The following is a 23,247-nucleotide window of genomic DNA, read 5'->3' as shown; positions in this document are numbered from 1 at the left end:
TGCGCTATCACCATCTATTGTTGTGTTGACCTTTTGTAGCAACAATGTCCTGGATCATCGGCTTTTAAACCATCATCGATTGGTATTACTGATGTTCAAAGAACGCTCGCAGTGATCTGACTTCAGATAACTCTACAGTTATAGCGCCCTAAAGAAGTAATATATTATATACCTAGATTTATTAAGCGATATCCTTTTCGACCTCATCCACCCATCCACGTATATCGTCAAAACGGGTCCTCATCCAAAGATATGTCGGACGTGTAACGTCTCGATACATCACTTTGCGCTTTGGGTAAGACGAAGAAGTGATTTTCTGAGCTTTCTTCATCCCCTTCTTGAACGGCCCAAATTCTGACCCGATTTCCCATACCGCGACGTCCAGTATCACCTGGTTGATCTTACTGTGGTCTTCCCATCGGTAGACTTTCTCATCGCCATCAGAGTCCTTTTCCAAGATCGGAAACACCAGGTCATGTATAAACTCGATGCCAAGCTCTTTCGCTTCCCCCTCGCTGGCCGAAGGTATCTCCATCCTGATTGTCTCCAAGTTGCAGCCTCGTGAAAGAGCTTTAGCTATTTTGCTCTGTCATGTGTTAGTGGCAGCCCAGCTTTCTTCTCTTGAGCATGGAATCGGATCTTACCAGGTGTATCGCTGTTGAGCGAAACCTAAAATGCCTCAGTCTTGGCAGATTGTCGACAAGAAGTGCCACTGTATTTGCATCCAGATATGGTGCATCCCAGTCCCGAATGCTATACGTGTTCATGAACTCCAGATTGCTCAAGTTCTTATGCTTCAAGATTCCTTGCAACATTGCATCTTTCAATACAGGGTTAGGCAAGTCTGCAGAATGGACATAAACTGTGAGACTAGTCAACGTGTCGAAAGAGGATATGAATTCCAAGCCGGGCTCCTCCTCCTCGGTCTTCGCAGTCTGATCCCCTCGATTTGTGAATGCTTGGTAGCCCATATTCAAAGAGAGCTTCTGGACCTTAATTTTAGTGCTTTCCGCAGATGAGAAGATACTAGACAGTCGCCGAAACAACAATGACAGCCGCTTGCTCTGATGACTAAGATCGAGACTTTCCAGTGCGGTAAAGTCAATTGCTCTCGTGACCGCATCTACCTCATCAGGGTCCATGAGCCACGACACACGCTGGAGAGAAAGCGACTTCAGGGTGGTAAAGTCGTACCGCCGCTCGGAGGATTCGTCTAGCTCTTCTGTCCTGTCCATTTTATTCTTATAGAAACGTTGAAAACAGCTTTTATCAAGGGTCAGACTCCGGAGTGTGGACCGTGAATTCCAGATGAGTGCAAGAGGACTGTCTGCAGTAGTATAAACATCGGCCGTTTCCAAATGAAGATGTCTTAATCCCTTGATCGCCGTCAATGGTAATACATCTGGCATTCTCCCTTCAGAGATCTTGAGGTGAAGAGCCCGAAGGTGATTATTGGAGGCCAGGCTCTTTGCCATTGATCTATTCATTCGTTAGCAGTGATGGCCAAGTCCGCTGGATATTGACATTCATACTCTGTGAAATCCGTGGCTGCAAAAACTTGCAGATTACCCGCGCTTTTCAGGAGCTCTTCGATATAGCGGTAAACAATAAATCTGTGTTTTTGACCTGGATCACCAATCTCAAAAGCAGCTTGCCGAATGAAGTTTGCAATCTCAGGCCGCCTCTTCTCATCCGTTTTAGGAAAGGTCTCTTGTTGTCCCTTGTATTGGCCTTCCTTCCTCAACTGCTTCCTCTGCCCAATCGTGAGAGCTGGTTCGATGCTCCGAATAAGTTTGGCAATGTGAGCGTGATACTCTACGCTTGCTTCGACGCGCTTGTATAGTCGAGGCATAACGAGGCTGTGGAAAGCCTTGCAGGTCTTGGCCAGATTTCCTAGGGACGCTTTGTCTTTAATCTGACCGATTGTCAACGGATGGTTGGAAGTGGGGAATCAGAATCGTAGCTCACCTTGCTCAAAACCAGATTCATTGCTTCCGGAGGCAAGGATGAGAAGGGGCCATTGGAAGTAATGTTTTCTGCCTGAACAGGTGGCTGGCCATCCTTTTTCGTCGCGCGTCCGGTCTTTGGCTTCAATTGCTGACTAGTTAATGTATCTGTAGACTCCTTACTCTGAGATTTTTTCATGGGCGCTTTGCTGACAGGTTTATCATTGTTGGGAGGTGGAGTTTTGCGCTTTGATGTTCTCTTACGTTCTTGGGAGGACAACTCTGCAGAGGCTGGGTTATCAGCCTTGGCTTTGAGTCTCGCGCTCCTCCTCTCGGCCATCTTGTACTACCGGTTCTGGATTTCTTAGTAGCACGAGGAGTGGAGTGAAGGCATTGAGTTCTAGAGGCCTGGCGGCGTGTTTTGATAATTCCATCACGTGATAATGCTGACATCGATGACCCTTGCAGATGACGAAAACCGCCCTCTGCCTTGTTCTTGTTCTACGGGTCTTTCTAAGTCCAGATACCTTAAAATCTTATTACGTTTTGTTTGTAAAAGCTATTGTTCGTTACTCTTTCGTCCTGTTAAAAGTCCTTTGAACCCTAAACTAGTAGGTATTTACCTTCACTGAGTGGAGTTAAGTCAAGGATAAGTAAGATCAGTATATAGAATAACTTCACGATGCCAAGGGTCAGTGTCAATGACGTAATCGAGTCTCTGAAATAACTGGGAATGTGCATATTGGCATTTGGGGGTCCACAATGGAAGAGGGCGCGATAGAACTACAAGGTTTCAAACATGACTGAAAGGAAATGGGAGTAATGGGTATTAATAAAAAGATCTCAAAAGAGCTATGTTTATAATAGCCCTTTCAACTCTAAAATACTTTTAATTTCAGCTAACTGAATAGGCTTTGTTAAGAACAGGTCAATGCCACTTAACAAAGCCTCTTGCTGTGCATCCTTCGATGCTAGACCCGTTAGCGCAAAGATACTGCACCTAGGTATAGACTCGTCTACTTCAGAAGCACGTATTGCTCGTGTTGCTTCGAAGCCATTCATAACAGGCATAGAAATATCCATAAAAATGCATCTGAAACTTCTCGGACTCATTGTGTACTTTTCCACCGCCTGTCTTCCGTCAGTTGCGGTCGTATACTCCAGCTTCAGCTTCTTCATAAACATTATAAGCATCTTCAGGTTAATTGGGTTATCATCTACTAAAAGAAATGTGTTGCTTGAGGGTTCGTTGTCAGAAATGGGATCCAGCCTCTCTGACGGTGTGATTAGAGGAGAACGAGGTAGTTGTTGTGGGACCGTTGGGATTGCGTGGTCGAAGGGATCGCTCATAATAGCACTATTTGCAGATTCAAGATGAGGCGGTGTTGGGGGTCCCTGTTGTATCGTAGGGATTATGTGGTCGTGGACATCATTGTTGGATGATGCTCTGGAGAGGGGGGGTTGTAGTGATATTGATACACGGTTGATGGCGTTTGACAAGATCCTGGCCATTTTCCGTGGACCGATACTAAATGAAGTCAGCTTATAGAGTGTAAATGTAGGTGAGACTACTTACGGTTGATATGTGAAGTAAATACGCTGCCCACCATTTTCACTATGGCTGGCCTTGGCTTTTTCTGCTTTGCGAGCTAGGACTGCGTTTGGACATATAACAACTATCGGCGTAGATTTGTCGTTCTGTGTGACTGCCCTGGCTTTTTCCAAGGAGCGATCATCGCATAGCACAACGTGAGGAGCATTCTGTGTCTCGGGAGGCTGGATGACCTGCATTCCTAGCCAATCTTGACACACTGACACAAGATCATCCTTCTCGCTCAATGGACCTTCAAGGTAAGGGCTACGAAGACGCTGGTCTGCCTGATCATTAAGACCTACGAGAGAGGCACTGCAACTCACGAAGTCATTGGCAACGCCTTGATCTGAAGATGATTCCGTAGTGTCATGGGGGGTCCGTTCGCTGACCTTTAAGGGCAGACTGATGCATACTGTGGTTCCGACAGACACTGCGCTGCGGACATCAACAGTTCCACCAAGAGCTTGAGTGATTCGTCTGACAATACTCAATCCAAGTCCGGTTCCGGCGTTCATCATATTTTGTTGCGTAAAAGGGCTGAAAAGGTCATTGGTGAGAAAGTCGCGAGTCATACCACATCCAGTGTCGGCAATAATCAGTTTCACAAGGCGTACTGTTGGATCATCGGTTGCTGATTGCTCCATTTTGATATAGATAGAACCACTTGACGTAAACCTAAGAGCATTTCCGAGAACGTTCATGACGATACGTCGGATTGCGCCGGGTTGTACGTGGAATCTCCAGTTATCCCCGGGCTCAAAATGAACCACAAATCTGACGGGGTCCTTGTTTGAATTGGACGGCTCTGTTTGGCCAAATGATAACTTCTGGAATTCGTGACCGACGTGAACACTTTCGACAACATCCTCCACAAGACGAGGGAGGTCGGCGTCTGTCGCGATGCTCATCATGCTAGCTTCCATACTATTGTTCCGGGAAATTCGCAAGGCGCGGTTGTCAACCTTGGTATATGTGTAGTCGGGGCTAGTGGCCAGCGAGGAAGTGAAATGATTGATCTTGCTCCAATCCAGAATCTGATCAATCGTATCGAGCAAAGTACGACTACAGGCTTCTATTGAGAGAAGAGCATCTTCTTGAGAAGCGCTAAGGTCCTTGCTGCGGAGTATACCAGCACCAAAGAAGATACCATGTAGTGGGGACCGAAGTTCGTGAGATATCGAGTCTAGCACGTCCAGCTTAGATAACTCAACTTCGCGTTCCTTGATGAATGACACCTCGGCCATGAGAACGCTACCAAGAGCGCGCAAGTAGCTGAGTTCCCTTTTGGGTGAAAATACCCGGCTCGTCTTATTACTATAAGCAAACCCGCCGGCGAACCACCGTCGCTTTTGAGCGTTCCATAAGGGGAAGAATGCGACGCTCGTAGCGCCGGGTAAAAGGCGAAAGACTTCTTTGCGAAGTTCTTGCCTTGATTCCAGTTGGCCAGGTGTGAACGTCGGACCGGGAGGAGCATCAGGCGGAAGTTCATCCGGCCCGTCAATCTCTTCCGCGATTGTGCTGTCACCTGAGGTATCCGAGCAACTATCGTCGCTTAAGCAATCGCTCACATCACTCTCGGCGTTGTCGAAATTCCATATTGTGCCTCGGGGGTAATAACGCAGTAACTTCTTGAGCGTTGACGCATACAGAGTTGAGTGGCCAAAATATGAGTCTGCACATTGCGTGGCCTCGGCTGTCACAGACGAGCTGAGTACTGGACATGGACTGTCAGCGTCAATTGGAGGATTCGGCCCACTGTTTGTACCAGGGCTAAGATGTGAAGATGAGGCATCGAGCAACAAGAGACCCTCGACTTCCAAGGCGTCCCTCATGATATCGGCTGCAGTTGCGCATGTGTTGACTAGGCGGTCCCCTCGATGTCTATTACCACTGGAGGAATGGAACTGCGGACTGAAATCGGTTCCTGGTGTGCGCAGTCTCGGTTCTGATGCCAGTAGTCGGTCGTTCCTCATGTCTGTCTTTGTATTGCGCCCGTGAAAGAATCTTCGAATACCACCAGTCACGCGATCGGCTTGGCGATAACGCTCGCTAACACGTCTTTCCTCAAGATGGGCTATAACAGATTGGGCCACATCACGTAGAATACCTTCTGATGTTTTATCCAAGCCGGATCGAGGTTCTGAATCAAATACACACAGGACCCCAATGACGATGCCACGAGGGGTCACAAGAGGTGCACCGGCGTAGAAGCGATGATGCGGCCAGCCAAGACAGTATGATCGATCACATAGTATGTCGTCGTCGTTAAGGTCGCTTATTATCGTCAATGGAGGTTCTGTGGCGCTGTTTTGTGGTACTTGTAACGATCGGATGTCGGAAGAATTGATGGCGCGCTCGCAGACTCCAAATGAGCGAGGAAAATGGGTCCCGCAAAGCCAAAGGCCTTGATCAACGCCTTTTATTCTGGTCGTGGGCTTCAGAGAAGTGCATGGTGTGGCTTCGGCGACGACGAATTGGCTGGAGCGATCGAAGAGAGAAATGAGAGATCTCGAGGTATTTAGGCGTAAGGCTGCGATTTGACAAAATGCCGTCAAGATCGAGTCGGACGAGGTTGTGAGTTCATTTGAAGGAATGAGGTTTGTCGGCGAGTTTGGTCTTGAGCTTGATATCAAGGTCGGATCGTATCTGCAGTAAAGAGACGGCAATTGTTAGCTTTCCCGCAATTTACCAGCCAGAGTCGGGGGCAGTGCGACAAACCTGAAAGTCTCCCTCTCGCGAGCAAGCTCAATCTGCCTCTGACTCGGGCCCATGGCGATGGCAGTCAGAACAATGGGAATAATAAAACACGATCAAAGATTAACGATTGTAAACATTTACTGAAGGTGAAGATCTTCACTGGCTGGGATGGTGGGTCAGTTGGTCACGGCTCCCGGTAGAAAATGGAAGAAATGAAAGAGATGGGAATTTCTCTTCGCGACCGTTGGCTGAATGGCAAGCGGCAGCTAAGTAGACCACTAGCAGGGTTCACCAGCAATGTGGCGACCGGGGGTTTTGCTCCTCAGTTCAAAGGGAGAAAGAATATCCGAGACATAATCTAACAAAAAAGTACAGTACGTAGTATGCTGTGGAGGAGGGGAGGTTCCGCTACATCTTGCCGGGAAGTACTGTACTACGTAGTAAAGAAATTTACATGGAGGATGGCTAAATGGCTAGCCACACATTATGTGTGGCTAAAATACTCTTATCACTGTACCCAATCATCATCTTCTCTTGTCGGAGATAGACCGACAGGGTACGGAAGTGATTGGCACATGAAGGGTCCTGCAGCGCTGAGTGGCCGCCACAGAATTGGGAAAAGTACACTATTGGCATGGGACTCAGGGCTTGATACTGTACTTTACCTGGAGCTTATCAGAGGACTCCACAAATCATACGACTGTATCGGTGTGTGGAGTCTCGGTCAGCCTAGAGTGTAAGGAACAGACCCATGCCCGCGTCTAGCACTGTCCAGATTGGATAGATTGGGGGAAAGGTATAGGGATAGTGGATAACATTTTCCAGTTTGGTCTTTGGTTCATTCCCACAGCCGAGCGTACCATCGATAAGAACCTTGAGCTGTAACATTTGATTCCGCACATCTGTCGTAGGTACTTACATGTCTTACCCTAGAGCTACGTGTAAATTGTACTGAAACAGGTAGGGTTGTTTATAAGTATTTATAATATGAGAATTCTTGATCACAATATTATAAGAAAAACAAGAGTATTATCCTTAACTATTGGATGGGTTTGCAATCCGTCGCATGTGAAAATATTGGATTTCTTTGTCTTAGGGGAGCTACCGACTAGTGAAGCTTTGACACCTGTTAGAAACCCATCAACGGTCGACCGGACTTCCTTACAATTCCATCTATCCCCTGACAGGGAATAACAGACCCTGAAAAATGACAAGACCCTTGCTCCGCTGAGGGGTAGCTTGGCAAGGGGCGTAGCCCACAGTCAGGTTTCAGACCCTTGTTGACCATTTTCTCAAGGTAATTAAAGAAAAGCAAAAGACTTTGAAGATACGCACTTTTGATTGTGAGATTGATGGTTTCTTTTTGATTTTGCCTAGATTACTAGACTACTCAAGGAAGGTTTATGGCATGATAGTGTCATTTCAATTGCCGTCAAAGGAAAGGTGTCTTGGTGTGACGCTAATACAGTATGGGACACTTGTCAACTGTGCATGGTGCTACTGTACTGTAGTCTAGGTACCCGGTCTAGCCGTACTGTGCTGATTAAGGGTAGCATGAGCAAAGCGTGTGTAAGACTGGTTATGGCATTCAATGTATATGTACCTACGGATACGTAACTGTGATCTGCTTGTCACATGAGATTATTACTGAGCTGGCTTCCCGTAGTGTATGTAGTTGCTGAGGGACTCTGTTCTAATATCAGCTATTGCACGAATAACTTATCCAGATAGGTCAAGCATAGATTGTAATAGCTACAGTAGTCTATTCCTTTTCTCGAACGCGGACGTCCGCATTCATCAGAGGTACGTAAGCGTACCGAACGACTTCGGAGGGAGCTGTGTGGAAGCGGCCTGCTTCCGCCGATATGCGACTTGCAATTGGTCAACGAAAAAAACCATTCTTAGGTCCCTTGAACTCTGAGAATCTTGTGGACCCTGAATCTGAGCAAACACTGCAAAGAGTTTTAGGCGGACATCCGCCATCTTCTGATTGGCTGACAGATTTACCTCTACGTCTAACCTCATCATGAAATCACAATGGGGATTGCTGAAATTCCAACTGTTTTCAATATCCGCTTTTTCTTGTTAAGACATGGATAAATCCGATGCTGAATTTGATCTCCACTTGGCTTGACACCTCTATACGTTTCCAGTCTTTATCTTATTATTTTCCATTCTTTAACTTGGCAACCTGCGAGTCCGATTTAATCCAGTTCAAACTCTTTATCCTCTGCTGCCATGATCTCCCCCTCTCAACAGGACATGGCTCAGGCCGAGTCCCGCAATTTCTTCCACCGACAAGGCGTCAGCTGTAGCCAAAACACCAAACAAGCCGCTAAAATGCAGACAGTATGTTCCATAACACCAAACACATATTCTACCCGATGCTAACACCCAGCCAGGTACTGCAAGATGCCCACACACTACAAAAGCTCGCCCAGTCCTACGATATAGCCCAATTCTTGAACAAGACATTAGCTACCGACGACTGTCACCTATCGGATATAGCAAAACTCGCCGGAAACATCTGGCAAGCTCTCGAGGAAATGACTAGCTGCCCACCTCATGGACACACCATGAAAGACGGCAATGCCAAACCTAAACGCTCAACATCCCCCACGACAATCGCGGGATCTCCCAAGCGATGCTATAAATGCGGGGTGACCGACACACCGCGCTGGAGACGTAGCTCGCCCGGCTGTCCACGTCTCTGCAATGTCTGCAGCTTGGTTGAGACAAAGCGAGCCAGACGCAAACATTGCAAGTCAAAGGCCGCTTCAATTTCTACAAGATTTAGCTGGCCATGCTAAAGCTTGCTACTGTTCAACACCTTTTACTTCTGTTACTTGACGATATACGCATGCGACCCGATTAACTCAATTCTTGCGATACATGTATTAGCGGGAGTTGGCTCTGTATTTTAATGATATACGACTTGTTTATTTCGTTTTAATTAATTTAAATACCCTCCCTTTGGTAGATGGACAGTAATAACACAACGAAACAATTAAATTAATTGATCACCTTGAGGACTCCACCAATGCTGTCAAAGTCCTCAGCAAGTTTCCCTACCTGTGCGCCCGCAAAATCTGTTACCGCCAGATCCAAGTCAATAACCCATTTCCCCACCGCCTGTGAGTCCATCTCAAAACGTCCCGCAGTCTCCTCCAGTCGGCGACGGACATCGACAGCCTGATCCTTGTCCAAAACCCCATTTCGAATCGCCATTGCCGCAATTGCCTTGACTACTTTACCGGAAACACGGTAAGATAGATAGAGTTCTTGCAGTCCAGTCAGGCCGAGCTTGACATAGAACTGTCTTTCTTGTTGATCTTCTCCGCCGTGGATGACTGCATTCGCGACGTATATGACGCAACTTTGCCAGAATATCGACAGCACTTCTGGCCCCATATCTGAACGATGCGAGAGGAGAAGCCGCTTCATTTGCCCAATGGAGGCATGGTACACCGTTTGTGGCGTCGCATTGTCCGCTTCGAACGTGCGCAGCGGGGCAGACGAGAATTCACCCTGTAACAGCGGGCGGAAAAGGTCTGTGATGATTGCGTGGAGATAAATGCTAGAAAAAGAGCATGAGTTAAAGTCCGGATGAACATTTTTGCCTTGCAAGACTTACTGCAGCATGTGCACACCGTGGCAACTACCGGGTTGCCGGACTAGTTCTAGAGGCAGTTCATCTGCCCAACCAAGGAGTTGCCTGTATATTTTTTCGGCAAACTCCACAGACGGGGTTTGGTCAGACGCATCGCTTTGTCCATAGTACCTTTTGACTATCGTAGCAAATATTACCCACAGTTTGCAGCTGGCCCTAAAGACTTGACCGTTAACACGCGAGACATGCAATTTGCCATCTTGGATACGCGAGTCATCCTCGAATCCTCCCGGCATCGGGAGTTCAGGCGCTGTGTGAACATGAACCATGTGAAAATGAAGTGAGACTATACTGGCGACATGTTAGATCTGAAGCTGCGACAGAAAAAGACTACTCACGATGCTAGGTTGTATGCACCCCATGCAGCATACGACGATGCCCTTATCCAATCAGGATAGCCAGTAAGCCAACCCGCCTGGGCCCCCGGCTCAGCATTCAGAATACCCATTTTCTGGCCAAGTTTTAAAACTTGTCTGAGATAGTCCAATCCCAGGTCATCCTGCCCATGTGTTATGGCCGTCATGCACATGAATTGCAGAGCAGATAGGCTGGTGATTGTGATGGACTCATCAGGATTGAGCTGACTCCATCTTTTTTGGGCATCGGCGAAAAGGAGAGGGCTCCACGAAGCAGTCTCTGGATCGATGCAAGTACATGCTTGCTGCCGAAGCTAATAGTTAGCACTTGAAAGAATAACATTTCGTCAATTGGGATGCCTACACACGCCCAGCCCAGTAAAGCGGATATCAAGAGAGCCGAGCAGAAATAGGGTCGCTTATGACAAAGATCTTGAAGAAATAAATCTGCGTGAAAAAATGGAAGAACAGGATAGTCATTGTTGAGGTAGAGAGCTATGACCCGGACAGCGGTTTCATTGGGAATAGGCAGTTCCATCCACAATGTCAGGTCGACCTTTTGGAGGTACTCAACATACGATTGGGTCAGATGCGGTAACCCACTACAAAACTCAAAAAGAGCATCATCTTCTGCTTCTTCGTCGTCGTCGAGTATCATGTCGGCCGATGAAGGAGATCCTGTATCACGCAAGACCTGCGTCGCAGTCATTCCAGGTCTCCGGGAAGTCAGCTCTTCGAGAGGAAGGTCACTGACGGCCATGGGTAGCAATACAGGGTACGCGATGGGGTGTCGGACCGTGAGCTCTTGTATCATGGGGTTTGATGGTAGAAGGCTTTTGTTGAGGTTCTGCGGCTGTAGAGGTGCCAGAGGTATAGAAGGAATCTGAGTCTCGGATGTCTCCTTCCCTCGGGGCATTTCGCGAAGCATGTTGAAAAGCTCCAAGGCTTCGAAATAGGGGAGAGTGGTCAGGAGGTCGACAATGAACACTGGCTCACTGTTCAAATACGACGCCAGTTTTTCGAGCTGACCAGGACCACCTGGCGATGCAGTTACTACATCAAGATACGTGCATTCAAGGCCCCGATGGGTACATTTTGAACAGGCGGGTCGACTTCGGTCGCACTGAATCCGCATTAGTAAGCTTGTTCGCCATTGAAAAAGGGAGCCATCGTACCCCTTTACTGTCTGACATAGACGGGGGAGACAATCAGTATCGCGAACCTTTTTCTTTCGTTTGCGACAAGGTTCGCATGCGGGAACGTATCCGGCCTTGCGGACTGGACCGGGCAATGGCTGGTTTCCAGGTGAAGTCGACGATGCCGTCGGTAAAGGCGATGGCTGCAAAGCCCTCAGCTTTGGGGGAGCCATTAGAATGTAGTAAAGCGAGGCATTGGCAGCAGGGAGAAAAGCATAATCAACAGACACGTAGTCATTTACTGCAGGTTTTATTACTATGTGAAATTATTTGCCACTGTGTTGTCCCGCGGGGTCTAGACCTGCGCTTTGGCTGCAAGTCAGGAACAAGTTGCATGTGTTGGGCAGATGGGGAACGGGGATCGCGATTTGGGATTACTATGTTTTAACATGGGGAATGATGTACACTGGAAATCTAGATTCCCTGATGGAAACCTGATTGCCAGCATCGAATTGTAAGATTCGCCACTACAGATCACGATCTTGAAAATGCCCTGACGCTACTGGACCTGTCTTGACGTAACGGCTGAGTGATTAGGGTAATGATCTCCATTAAGCGGTTGGCAAGTAGCCTTTTCTCGGCTTAACCCGCTGAATCTCTCTCACATCCTTAATTTAGTATCACGGGAATGTGTCGGGTATAGCTTCTTTTCGTTATTGCCCCGGCTGTGCTTAGACGAGGAGATATAAATCGTGTTATCAAATATCGGAACTTGATATTATAATTAAGACCCTGATTTGAGATTTCCACTGTTAAACGCTTATCTTGACATTTTATATTATTTGCAGCTTAATATTAAAATATTAGCACTAACATGCTAGAAGATAATTTAAAAACAATTAATATATCTTTTAGAACTGTTATTTATCTCGTTCTTTTTTACTATCCATGCTTCCTTGTTATCTCTCTCTTATATTAGGAGAAGTACATATGCTATTGAGAAGGGAGATGTTGGTTTCGCTCAATTTCTCGTCAGCCATGACGCAGACGTTTACTCCCCCATGAAGATTGGCAAATATGGAAGTGTATTAGCTGCTGCTACTCTGGCGCCTGACTCCTCGTTTGACATGGCAAAGGTTCTTACCGAAGATGCTCATGTGGGTTTGGAACAGCTGAAATGGAGTTTACCTCATCAGGAGAAACCAGTAACTAAAGTCTGGAAGTTATCTGAGGAGCAAGAAAGATCCAGGGCCGAGAGAGCGGAATATCTTACAGATGTGCACGAGGTAGACACCCAAGTGCTCAGCAATTTGGAAACTTAGTGTGAATAGATCTGCATTCTCTGCACTGTGTATGGAATGTGAATTGCTTCGATACGGGTATGGCCACCTGGAAAGGAAGAAGGCGAGTTTTGATTATAAAAGACTGTAAGAAGTTGAGCAGATGGTTGGGTATTTTCAGTTGCCTTTGATAGCCACACTGATTGAGACTCCCATTCTTTCCAGGCTGCAGGCCACGTCGTGAGTCATACACAAAGTCAAGATCGATCTCGGGATGATATTAGTTAAAGTTTTCCGCAATAAAATTGCGCGTTTAGAGCATAACTCCGATGGTCACGAGACCATTGTTGCCTTGTCCTAGCACACGAGATTTCCCTCTGAAAAGGGTATAAAGGCCCCTCTTGCTTCCTCCATCATATTACCATTTCTTCTTTCACAATCATTAACGCCTACAACACAATATGCCTCATGACGCAACATTGGATACTCGACGTACATAGTCTTTTGAAGCAGTTGCTAACTCGCGGATATGGAAAGAAAGATGGCTGAGGGCGACCTGGACTGGTAGGTAAAAATTAATCCATCGCCTTCTCCAGTACCCCAACAAGCTTGATCTTGTGGGACCTCCAGCTTTAGGCAGCATGAGAAGCGCCAGGCAACAATGGATTCAAAAGTATTAAGGTTTGTGATGATAAGGACATTGCCCACTAATAATCTACAAGTTAACCTAGCATACGTCAACAGTTCAACATGGCTTTTTCTGGTTTATACGATACGCTTCTGGACATGTGACTCATAAATTAACTTTATCATCAACGAAGGTGCCAACAACATTTCTTGCCTGCACTCACTCACCATAGTTCATTGCAAAGGCGCTCTGTGAGCCTGTTCGATTCAATTTCAATAAGCTTCTAGAGGAGAATAAATTGCTGTCTTCCCTCTCCAATAGTTTCTGCCCGACCTTACTTCTATATCACCCCATCCAGAGAGACATCAACGAACGTCCACGCCTACTTCCACACAGAAGCCCAGCATCACCCCGCAAACAAAGCGCAAACACGTCGAGACCTAGCATCCGCGCACTGAAGACAATCATTTCCACGTCAAGATCGAATAAAGTCGTGCACAGGATCAAAATGTCATATTACGAGACCCGCCTCCACACTCTCCCGACTTTGGTCCAAACCGAGATCAACGTTCAAGTCGGACTGGAAGCCAGTCTTAGATCTCTTTTCAAAGCAATCCCGTCCATGCGCTCTCATTTCAAGCAGTACGAGATTAGCATCCTGCATGGTATCTTCCGAAACCATATGCCCGATGACCAAGAACGGAATATTCTCAAAGATGTTTTGGCGATCATCGATCTGGGTTCCGGCAAATACGACAATGGTGACTTCAAAGAGATGCTGTCTGATAGAAGACGAAACGAACTATCGCGTCCCCCTGATCTTCGTCAACTTCGACAGATTTGGCTCCTGATCAGCCGGATCATCATTTTGATCGAAGACTATGTGTCAAAAGCTACGAGCTTGTACCCTCCTCGTGCCTATATGGGACTTCCCGACCTCGAGTGGGGAACTGGTAGCAAGTTCAAGGGTCAGTCACTGGAAACCCGGCTGGTGTCATTTACGAGCTTGGGTCGCCATGAGAAGTATCGTCTCCTTCGTGCTTTCGTCAGGTATCAGCTGCTCTGCGAGGCCCACCGCACGTTCTCTTCAAGGTTCATGACTAAGGATATCTTTGAATCGCACGCCTTTGATGGGGATTATGCGCCTAATCTATTGGCCTTTTCTTCCACGCACGATTACTACAGAGCACTGTGGGGTGCTGTGTTTGCACAGTCTGGTGACTCATGGCTTCCCGAGCTACCTACCGAATGCCAGGGGGCACCAACAAGCCTTGTAAAGAGTCCGCGCCGGCTACTGTACCCTGATAATAGTTTTTTTGATGCAGAGAGGTACTTTAACGACCTGTCGCTTGGAACTGAACATCGACCCGATCTCGTGGACGAATTGGCCAACTGCGGTCTAGATCTGGTCTGTGGTACTCTTAACAATTTGAGCGAAGCACAAGACTGGGGGGTTCTCTTCAAGACCTGGTTGAAAGAACTCATCATGAAGGTCCCCAAATTCTCACCGTGGATCTATGAGATGGGTTACTATCCGCGGTGGGGTCGAAGAACGCTGGAAGAGCTTGTGCCCGAAGCATGGGAATTCTTCTCCTCAGAAGTCCTGTCCTCATCTGATCGAGATTCCCTGCGGCCCTACATTGCTGAGAACTTGCGAGTCCATCAAATTATCGCGGACGAACAGTTAGAGCTGTGCCAAAGGCCATATGTGCGTCAGGCTCAGATATATCGGCAACGAGCATGGGGCCTCTTCGATGACGAAAGACTATATGTCAACGCAACTCGCCCCTTCCCGACATTCGAGCAACTTCATGTTCTCGAGACTTTATTGGATCGCGAGGGTGGCCCTGAACTGCAAAGACAAAGAAGGTCACAGCTTTGGCAAGACCTTTGGATGGGCAAGCGTTCGTCCGTAATTGTTGGGGGCCTACGACAGTCAGATGACTCGGTAACACAGTCACAACTTTCAGGCAGATCGACTCCATTATGGAATACCTCCGGTCAACGTCTTTGGGGATGAAAAGGACAGCATGGCGGTGGCGATGAGCTTCATGTTTTTCGCGCTGGTTGAGATCTATTATCTGGACGAGCAATTGCACTGCTGCACCAGATGAAAGAATAAATACGGAGGGAAAAAAGATCAAGAAAATGGTGGCGATTCAATCAGAAGAAGGTAAGAATGAAGAAATAGACATTTATGTTTCATCTACTATGATCCCCGAAGACAAGCATCTCTCTTTCAGCCTATGGCATATGGATTCCTCCATCAACAGGAATAACTTGCCCAGTCATAAAACTCAACCCGGGACTCGCGACAAACAAAACAGCATCAGCAATCTCCTGGGGTGTACCCTCCCTCTTATCAACTTGATGACTCCTCAAAATCTCGCCAATCGGTGTACCCTCCATGGTCATATCCGTAGCGGTGGGACCGGGCGAAACAACATTGATAGTGATGCCCTTGCCCGCCAACTCGCCCGCCATAGCAGTCGACATGAACGTCAAAGCAGCCTTGGAAGTGCCGTACACAGTCAAGGGAGAAATGCCGAGCTTGCCTGCGATGCTGCCGATGTTGATAATACGGCCGCCACGAGGCATGTGAGGAAGAGCCGCTTGGATGAGGAGGAAGGGACCTCGTACGTTGGTGCGAAAGATGTCGTCCCAAGCTATTGCTGGAACGGCGGCGATTTCGGGGTGGAAAGTTGCTTGGCCTGCGTTGTTCACGACAATGTCAATTGTTTGCGTGTTCAGCCCTTCGAGAGTTGCTTTGACGATATCTGTTCCGAAGGATTCCGATGATGAATCTGCTTTAACAGCAATTGCTTGGACTCCGAATTTCTTGATTTCTTGAACGACCTTTTCAGCGCCCTCGGCACTAGAAGCATAGTGGACAACGATCTGGGGCTATTAGTATGAGATTGGCGATTGGAAGAAGATAGGCTTACGTTGGCACCGTGCTTGGCAAGAGAAAGGGCTGCTGCAGCGCCAATGCCGTTGAGCTTGGAAGAGCCAGTGACGATGGCAGTCTTGCCGGCAAGGTACTGTTCAGAAGACATCTTGGTGGTGTTTTTGGTGTTGTTGTTCTGACTGGTTATGTTTGCTGTGTTGAGGATGTTGAGAGCGAAGAGGATGTTTGAGTGTGGTGATGAGAATAGAAACTAGATTGTCTATGACAGTTATCTTTATATATACATATTAATCGTACTTCACGATGGATCTCATGTGGTTGATGCCGTGCGTGGACAGCTAACACAAAGTTCCACTTCCAGGATTGGAAATCCTTCTGGTCCTGATAATCCGTAATCATTACGATTGGTCACTTGAGTAAGCGACACGGAAGCCAAGACGGAGGTGGGCCCTCCAACACATTCTACAATCGGTATAGCGTCTGATATGCAAGGGGACGTTGGACGGTAAACACGGCAAAGGATGCAATTCTCAATCGCTTTCTCCATCCGATACGAAATACTTTTGCATGGGCAATGTTTTCGACTTTGCTGAGGTATATGTTCACAGGCAGAAGTGGGCAGAGGAACAGGTACCCTGAACTCGATGGAACTTTTTCCAGCTTATGATTGGCTGAGTCTCGACTCGGAGGTTTAAGACTTCCGAGATGCGAAAATGTCTTCGTGGTTCGGACTGTTCTATGAAGCTCATTCAATCTAATTGGCTATGCACGATCCTTCTGGAATAATTGAGAGTGCGGACTCCGAAAAGGATTCGCTTATAGACGCATTGTTCGCGCAGCCATATCTTTCGCCTTACGACGATCCAGATTAGTGGATCGCCATGCTAGCTATGTGAGTGAACATGAGACGGAAGCTGCTCGGAAGGTCTCTGCAAACAAGATCATGTGACACCCCCTACTGCGACAGGCTGATGAGTAAAATTGCCATGGTGCATATTGAATGGACACATTGTTCATTTTGAGTGAGATAAAACCACCAATCGAGCTCGATAAGTTTCGCCGACAACAGATTCGCAATTGATGATTGGGCAGCTCTGTGCCAACTCCCGTGTAAGTGGGTATGTCTCCGTAAGCGGGCTTTACCAAGCACTATCGCTCAGCAATGGAGGGTCCATTCCGAGAACGCTAAGCCTTACACATTGTGGCTTATCTCTGTCAGCGTCAGTGGACTCACATGTCCGGAGTCTCGATATGCTAAATGGAGGATAGCGTCTACGTTATAGATATGGAAATATGATGGGAATGGCCATCTAACTTCCGTGATTGGAAATAAGCCTTGGTGGACGACTAAGCAGTATCTTGTCAGTGATGGCTTCAAAAAGGGACCACATTCTATATATGAGCTAAAGGATCTCTAAGAATTGTTATTTACACTTCCATCTCAACAAATCCAACTACTCAACTCTCCCAATTCCTTATCACAATCAACACACATTCACCACAACAAATTCTCAAGATGCCTTCAGTAATTGTATACGGTGCATCTGGCTTCGTCGGTGGTATGTTCAAGGCTCCAGGATTACCCAATTCTTACTAATAACCCGATCAGCTCCCTATACTAGGGCTCTCAAGCAAGCCCATCCGGACTGGCAAATAACCGCCTACGTCCGAAGCACCAACCCCGACCTCAAAACCACCCTCAATGTAGACCGCATTATTACCGGCGACTTCACCGATTTCGAGAAAGTCAAAGCCGCTAGCGTAGAGCACGACATTGCCGTCAACGCTGGCAACTCTTTCACCTCTGAGCCCGTTGCCGCAATCATCGCTGGCCAACAATCTCGTGCTATCAAGGGAAAGATCATTCACATTAGTGGAGCAGGAAATTTCATCGACTTTGGAACGTCGGGCAATTTCAACCCGGGGAGCAAAGTCTGGAATGATGCGGATGAGGATGATATCCGGGCTATTCATAAGGATATGTTTAATGGACAATCTGATACGCTTGTCCTGCAAGCCGAGGGGATTGATACCTATGTCGTTTGTCCTTCAGTTGTTTATGGCGGCGCTAGTGCTGGAGTGAAGACTATGGGTGTTGGATACAGTCTCTTGACTGGCAATGCCAAACCACTGGGCTATGTTCCTTATGTTGGTGATGGAACAGCCATTCTGAGCACGGTATGTCAATCCCACTCTATACCTTACAAACTTATACTGATCATGCAGACCCACGTCCTCGACCTCGTTGACTTTCTCGTCAAGATCTCTGATGTTGCAGCCCAAGGGCCAGCAGAAGGAACACCATACAGCCGATACTATCTGCTTGAAACAAGCCGCGTCGAGTGGAAGGATTTGGCCACTCAACTTGCCAAGGCGATGCACGCACGAGGAATCTTCCCAAGCCCAGAGCCCAAGAATGTTCCCTTTGAAGAGGCTGGTGAAGATGAGGTCAAGCATCTCGTTGCGGCGAACATGCTTATCAAGGGCGATCGTGCTGCGGCTATGGGTTACAAGGCGAGGTATCCTAGTATTTTGGAAAAGATCCATGAGGATCTTAAAGAGGTTGCAATCTAGTTAAATTATGATATAGTGCGGTGAGGTAGATCTAAAGGAATTCTAAAATCAAGCCTTGTTATGTTACTGGCTAAGTGGTGTCCACCGTCCTTTCTCCACATCTTCTCGAATCTTCCCCGCAACTTCAGGAGATGCTTCGCCAAAGTGACCCGTATCATCCAACCACTTTTTCTCCTCATCAGTGATGACCCTTCCAAGAATAGCATTCCGGTATGGATATCGACCGAATCGCTTGATGATAGGCCAGTGAGAATCCAGAATCATGCACCACCAGAATGTCCAGTGCGTGATACTGATACTAGACTCTCTTTCATCAACTGGCGGGCCCTTGACAACCTCGCGTAAGAAAAGAAGATCATCCTTCAAGGTGACATCCCTCGTCTCGCGGTAAGGATCATTCTTTCCAGTACGTTCTTCAACGGCTCGGCGCAGCTCCTCGGAAAGGTCGAGTCCAATCTGCTGACTTTCCAGATCCTCTGCGTGAAGAAATGGGGCAGCCCACATGACTTGAGTAGCAACCCAATAACTAAAGCTCGTTACATCCATATCCTGCCATCTTCGCCATTTATCCGGACGCTGTTCCTCCGGTAAAGCATACCACTGCCCAGCGAGACATCTTCCCAGTGGCCCAAAGTATCCAGATTGCCAACGCGCATCAATACCAGGAAACAAGATCCGAGAAGCCTGGTCGAGCAGCAGTTGAAGACCGAAGCACTGTTGCGGGAAGTCTTTCGCAGTTGGCACAGGAAGAAGTGTCATCAAGTCCAGGTCTGGCAGGGCTGCGTCGGGACTCAGTTGGCTGAGAGTGATGAGGGCCTGTCTGGCATTGCTTGACTTGCAGACACTGTGAAAGTGTTCCTGGGTTTCCTTTGACTCCACATCGGAGAAGTTGAGTTCCTCAGTTTTGGAGAAAGGGAGATAACCCTCTGCGATTTGAGCTAAGAGGGCTGGAGTCACGAGTGATGTCAAGGGTTCGTGGTTGGTCATTTTAAGCAAGGGCAATTGTATCAAGGTCATATAAACGCAACCCAAGATACTGAAAGATTCATGAGTTTGTAGATAGATATGATAAGTAAAATGTAGCAGCTTAAATGTTGACAGAAAGAGGGGTTGCCCAATAATAACTCGTCAGCTTATATTTCATGTCATCATTAGTCATCAGGTCTGGCTATCCGGTTGAAACAAGGTACCAGGAGTCATCCTTGCCCTTGGTACCCTAATTTAATTCAACTCAATCGTTCTCTCATCTTGAACCACGATCTTCCAATCTTCAAAATATATTCTTAATGTTCCGATCCTCCTCTACTGCTCAACAGAGTCCGAACTTTGGCCCGTTGACTCGAGAACAAGCGCATGAGCGATCATATCACCATCACCCTCCATATCCCTGCCAATCCCCTCCTCAACTCCAACTAGCAGGCAGGGGCAAGAGATGTGTGGTATTTTGGAACCCGTGAAGTTATCCAAATACAGGTATGTGGGTCCGCTGCCGTTGAATGACTCAAACGAGTTGAACACGGTCTTTCGATGGCGCTCGAATCCCATCTGGGACAGATTCAACTTTGAAAAGCTTCCCCGGAGTATTAGCCGCCAGCTAAGTAGCTGTCCTGACGTCTCTGACCCTTTCGACTTGACCTCACACTCCACGATCTCACACCGTGTTTCCCAGGAAGATGCATTCGTAAAGAAAACACGATGTCGGTTAGAAGCCCAGCTCCAAGAAGGTAGGTTGAGTTGCTGCTGATCTGTGTTCAGCTGTGTGGTCTCTGTAGGTTTTCCACTAACCCAAATGAGACCTAACGGAAAGTTTGACTCCCAGAGGCCAGCAATATATCTTTGCTTAATTCTTTTCTGGATTATGCTTGCAATTCCAGATAATGCAGGCAGTCTATCCGAGTAGTACGAGAATTCTGCGCGAGAATATTCTCCGATAAAGGACATCCATCCTTTGAGAAGGAGGTCAAGTGGTAGGTTTTCGTCGTCGAGTCTCTGGAAGTCTGATAGAAAGGTCGAAGAAATGCTTCCCCGTCTTGGATCTGGCTGCCCGGGGTTCAATCCCGCAGGATCAAGCTCACTAGCTCTCATTTCCTGACACTCCCAGAGAATCAGATTTGGCCCAAAGTGCAATATTCTCTTCGATAGGAATCTCTCTTGTAATGCCCAGCCCCGAGATGCAAGGGGAGGAAATTCCATCTCAGACTCCCAACTGGGTATGAAGGACCGTAAAGTCAAATCAATATGTTGAATTTTCACGGACTTTGGGGATAATACCATTTCGGATCTGGGCAAAAAAAGCCCTTCATGGGACGATATTGCTCCAGTGGCTGATATTGTAAGCAAGGCATTTTGGTAATAATACCCAAATCTTTCTGCCTCATAAGACCAATCCTTGATATGCTCCATATCATTACGACCCTCTCTCTGTAGGATGCACAACGCATCAACCCATAAGTATCTAATACCCAATTCTCGTGTCAAGTGAATAGCGTCTCTGACCGTTTTGGGTAAAGCGCTCCAAGGTAAAGACTCGTGCATGGCTTGAAGATTAGATGATGTTGTCTTCGCGAAGTCGGCAGCTGGGCCCCACGCGTAACTGAGAATCAAGTACTCAAGATTTAACAGGTCATGATCGGGGCTGATGAGCTTAGGCCGTTGGGAATCCAGCCCTACGTCAATCAGTCTGGTCGGTAATATTCTTTCTTGATTTGCGTCGTGCGAGGCATTACGACAATGGTTTTGGCGACATTTGTGGAGCCATTCCGACGCCATGTGTGTGATTCTTCCAAGACTTCCGGGTGCCGTAGGATCAATAATATCTTTGCATCTCTCTTTATAGTCCTCAAATTGCCTCGCGTCAGACTCATCAACAATGGCAGGCAATCGAAAGGGTTCCCTACGGCTTTCGCAACTGACAAACAGGTAGAACGTCCCACTAGCCCTTGATCTATAAACTGTGATTGGACTTGAACCTTCTGGGTCTGAGACGTCTGAGTTGTAGTTGCGAGATTGGTTCACGATCTGGCATAGCGAACAGCCTTGGTCCGCCGACGCCTTGACAGCCGCCCAATTCGGAAAGCGATTACTTCTTATATACTCTTCGCCAACCTTTACAAGGGACTCTTGCCAGGAAGCGCACTTAGTGCAAAAGGAATCTGTCATAACGCACAGGTGGTACGGTGAAGGCTTGGGTGATTGTAAGAAGCCAAATGATTGACCCCGCACTTGATTCTGAACGTCAGCAGATTAGTCATTCTTAGGCAGACCTGTGTTACCTAAAACAGACCCTTTTCTATATCTGGATACAAAATTCCGTATTCTCTCTATCAATACTGTTACAATAGTCCTGACAATTGTTTAATAACACCTCTACTAAAGAGACAGTACAGAAGGTTAATATGGGCCCCGATTTAGCTCTAATAGATTAGGTATAGCGTTACCAATCAAGGGAAGAGTCCGGGGTAAGAAGTTAGTCTAATTACAGTAGTCAGAGTTATAGGTGACAAGTGTCCCAAATTTCCGAAATTTCCATACCACACCTGTACATCTCTCGCCGAACGTAATGTCCTACCCACTTGATAGAGAAGATACCGAACCAACAACCCAAGAACCAGGATTGACCTCCGGTCATTTAAAGCTTGTGCAACCTGTCGAGCCCGAAAGGTCCGACGTATCATAGAGGACCGCCGCCCCGGTAGTAAATGCATCCAATGCCTCAAGTAAGTGAAAGGTCTGTCGAGCTGCTCGTGGCTAAATATGCAACTCCAGGGATTCCCGCGATTGTATCTTTGAGCCCAAGAAACGTACCTATGATACAAGCACGCGTACGAAAAGGGCTCGTGAGAAACGAGCCCGTCTTTCTACTATGGAGACGTCGCCTCCACCAGAAACGAGTGTCCGTTTCTTCATTGCTTCTCGATCTAGCATCGCTAAAGATAACACGTTGTCCAATAGCCTCATGATGACCTGAATATTCGCACCTCGGCTGATGCCCTCTTGTATCCATCCGGTGCCGCGACGCGACACAATGACGAAGCAGCCTTGCGCTCCAACCTGGGCCAGGACACCTCTACATCCGCCATTGACCAGACTCCTTCTACCCGAAATGACGATGTCGCGACGTTGAGAGCGATAGACAGCCATAGTAAATCGGTTCGCGCTCAGTCTCCTCCCTCTCCCTGCGACAACCCACATATCCAGGATTCAATGTCAACGTTCCGATGCAGGCTCTTCTACGAACACATCGTCACGCCCAACGAGGCGTTAGCCCCTGTGTCTTTCGTCTTCCGAAATTTCTATCCATTCTTCCCCTTCCTCCCGGATGTCTATTATACCTGCTTCACGAGAGCAAATCCCGATCTGGGTCAGTTACGGTCTCTGTTCGAGGATGATGATATACTCCTTGGGTGCACCATCACCGTCTCGAGCCGATATTGCCACCTTCCCAAATGCGCTGTAGGG

General features: G+C 47.4%; 6 protein-coding genes across 6 annotated transcripts; 2 read left to right on the top strand and 4 right to left on the bottom strand.

Moving 5' to 3' along the window:
• Positions 1-181: 181 nt before the first annotated feature.
• On the bottom strand, positions 182-6,311 carry FIESC28_10833 (uncharacterized protein; the record flags this gene model as incomplete). Its single annotated transcript, XM_031164963.1, has 7 exons — positions 182-586; positions 645-1,479; positions 1,533-1,915; positions 1,969-2,292; positions 2,967-3,474; positions 3,523-6,186; positions 6,259-6,311. 7 exons carry the CDS (start codon positions 6,309-6,311, stop codon positions 182-184), a joined length of 5,172 nt encoding a protein of 1,723 aa, XP_031010985.1.
• A 2,938-nt stretch (positions 6,312-9,249) lies between these two features.
• On the bottom strand, positions 9,250-11,632 carry FIESC28_10832 (uncharacterized protein; the record flags this gene model as incomplete). The annotated part of the gene is made up of 5 exons (XM_031164962.1): positions 9,250-9,814; positions 9,872-10,198; positions 10,246-10,577; positions 10,628-11,301; positions 11,455-11,632. 5 exons carry the CDS (start codon positions 11,630-11,632, stop codon positions 9,250-9,252), a joined length of 2,076 nt encoding a protein of 691 aa, XP_031010984.1.
• A 2,183-nt stretch (positions 11,633-13,815) lies between these two features.
• Positions 13,816-15,327, top strand: FIESC28_10831 (uncharacterized protein; the record flags this gene model as incomplete). The annotated part of the gene is made up of 1 exon (XM_031164961.1): positions 13,816-15,327. One exon carries the CDS (start codon positions 13,816-13,818, stop codon positions 15,325-15,327), a length of 1,512 nt encoding a protein of 503 aa, XP_031010983.1.
• Positions 15,328-15,551: 224 nt separating this feature from the next.
• On the bottom strand, positions 15,552-16,614 carry FIESC28_10830 (uncharacterized protein; the record flags this gene model as incomplete). Its single annotated transcript, XM_031164960.1, has 3 exons — positions 15,552-16,205; positions 16,253-16,465; positions 16,513-16,614. 3 exons carry the CDS (start codon positions 16,612-16,614, stop codon positions 15,552-15,554), a joined length of 969 nt encoding a protein of 322 aa, XP_031010982.1.
• Positions 16,615-17,731: 1,117 nt separating this feature from the next.
• Positions 17,732-18,789, top strand: FIESC28_10829 (uncharacterized protein; the record flags this gene model as incomplete). Its single annotated transcript, XM_031164959.1, has 3 exons — positions 17,732-17,774; positions 17,825-18,393; positions 18,442-18,789. The coding sequence occupies 3 exons, from the start codon at positions 17,732-17,734 to the stop codon at positions 18,787-18,789; spliced, it is 960 nt and encodes a 319-aa protein (XP_031010981.1).
• Positions 18,790-18,852: 63 nt separating this feature from the next.
• Positions 18,853-19,776, bottom strand: FIESC28_10828 (uncharacterized protein; the record flags this gene model as incomplete). The annotated part of the gene is made up of 1 exon (XM_031164958.1): positions 18,853-19,776. One exon carries the CDS (start codon positions 19,774-19,776, stop codon positions 18,853-18,855), a length of 924 nt encoding a protein of 307 aa, XP_031010980.1.
• Between the last annotated feature and the right edge of the window lie 3,471 nt (positions 19,777-23,247).

The sequence above is a fragment of the Fusarium coffeatum genome (genome assembly GCF_003316985.1).
Source record: "Fusarium coffeatum strain FIESC_28 chromosome Unknown BRIP53273_contig_336, whole genome shotgun sequence".
Classification (NCBI taxonomy): Eukaryota; Fungi; Ascomycota; class Sordariomycetes; order Hypocreales; family Nectriaceae; genus Fusarium; species Fusarium coffeatum.
The sequence above is the reverse complement of the archived record's forward strand: the minus strand, read 5'-3'. Positions and strand labels throughout refer to the sequence as shown.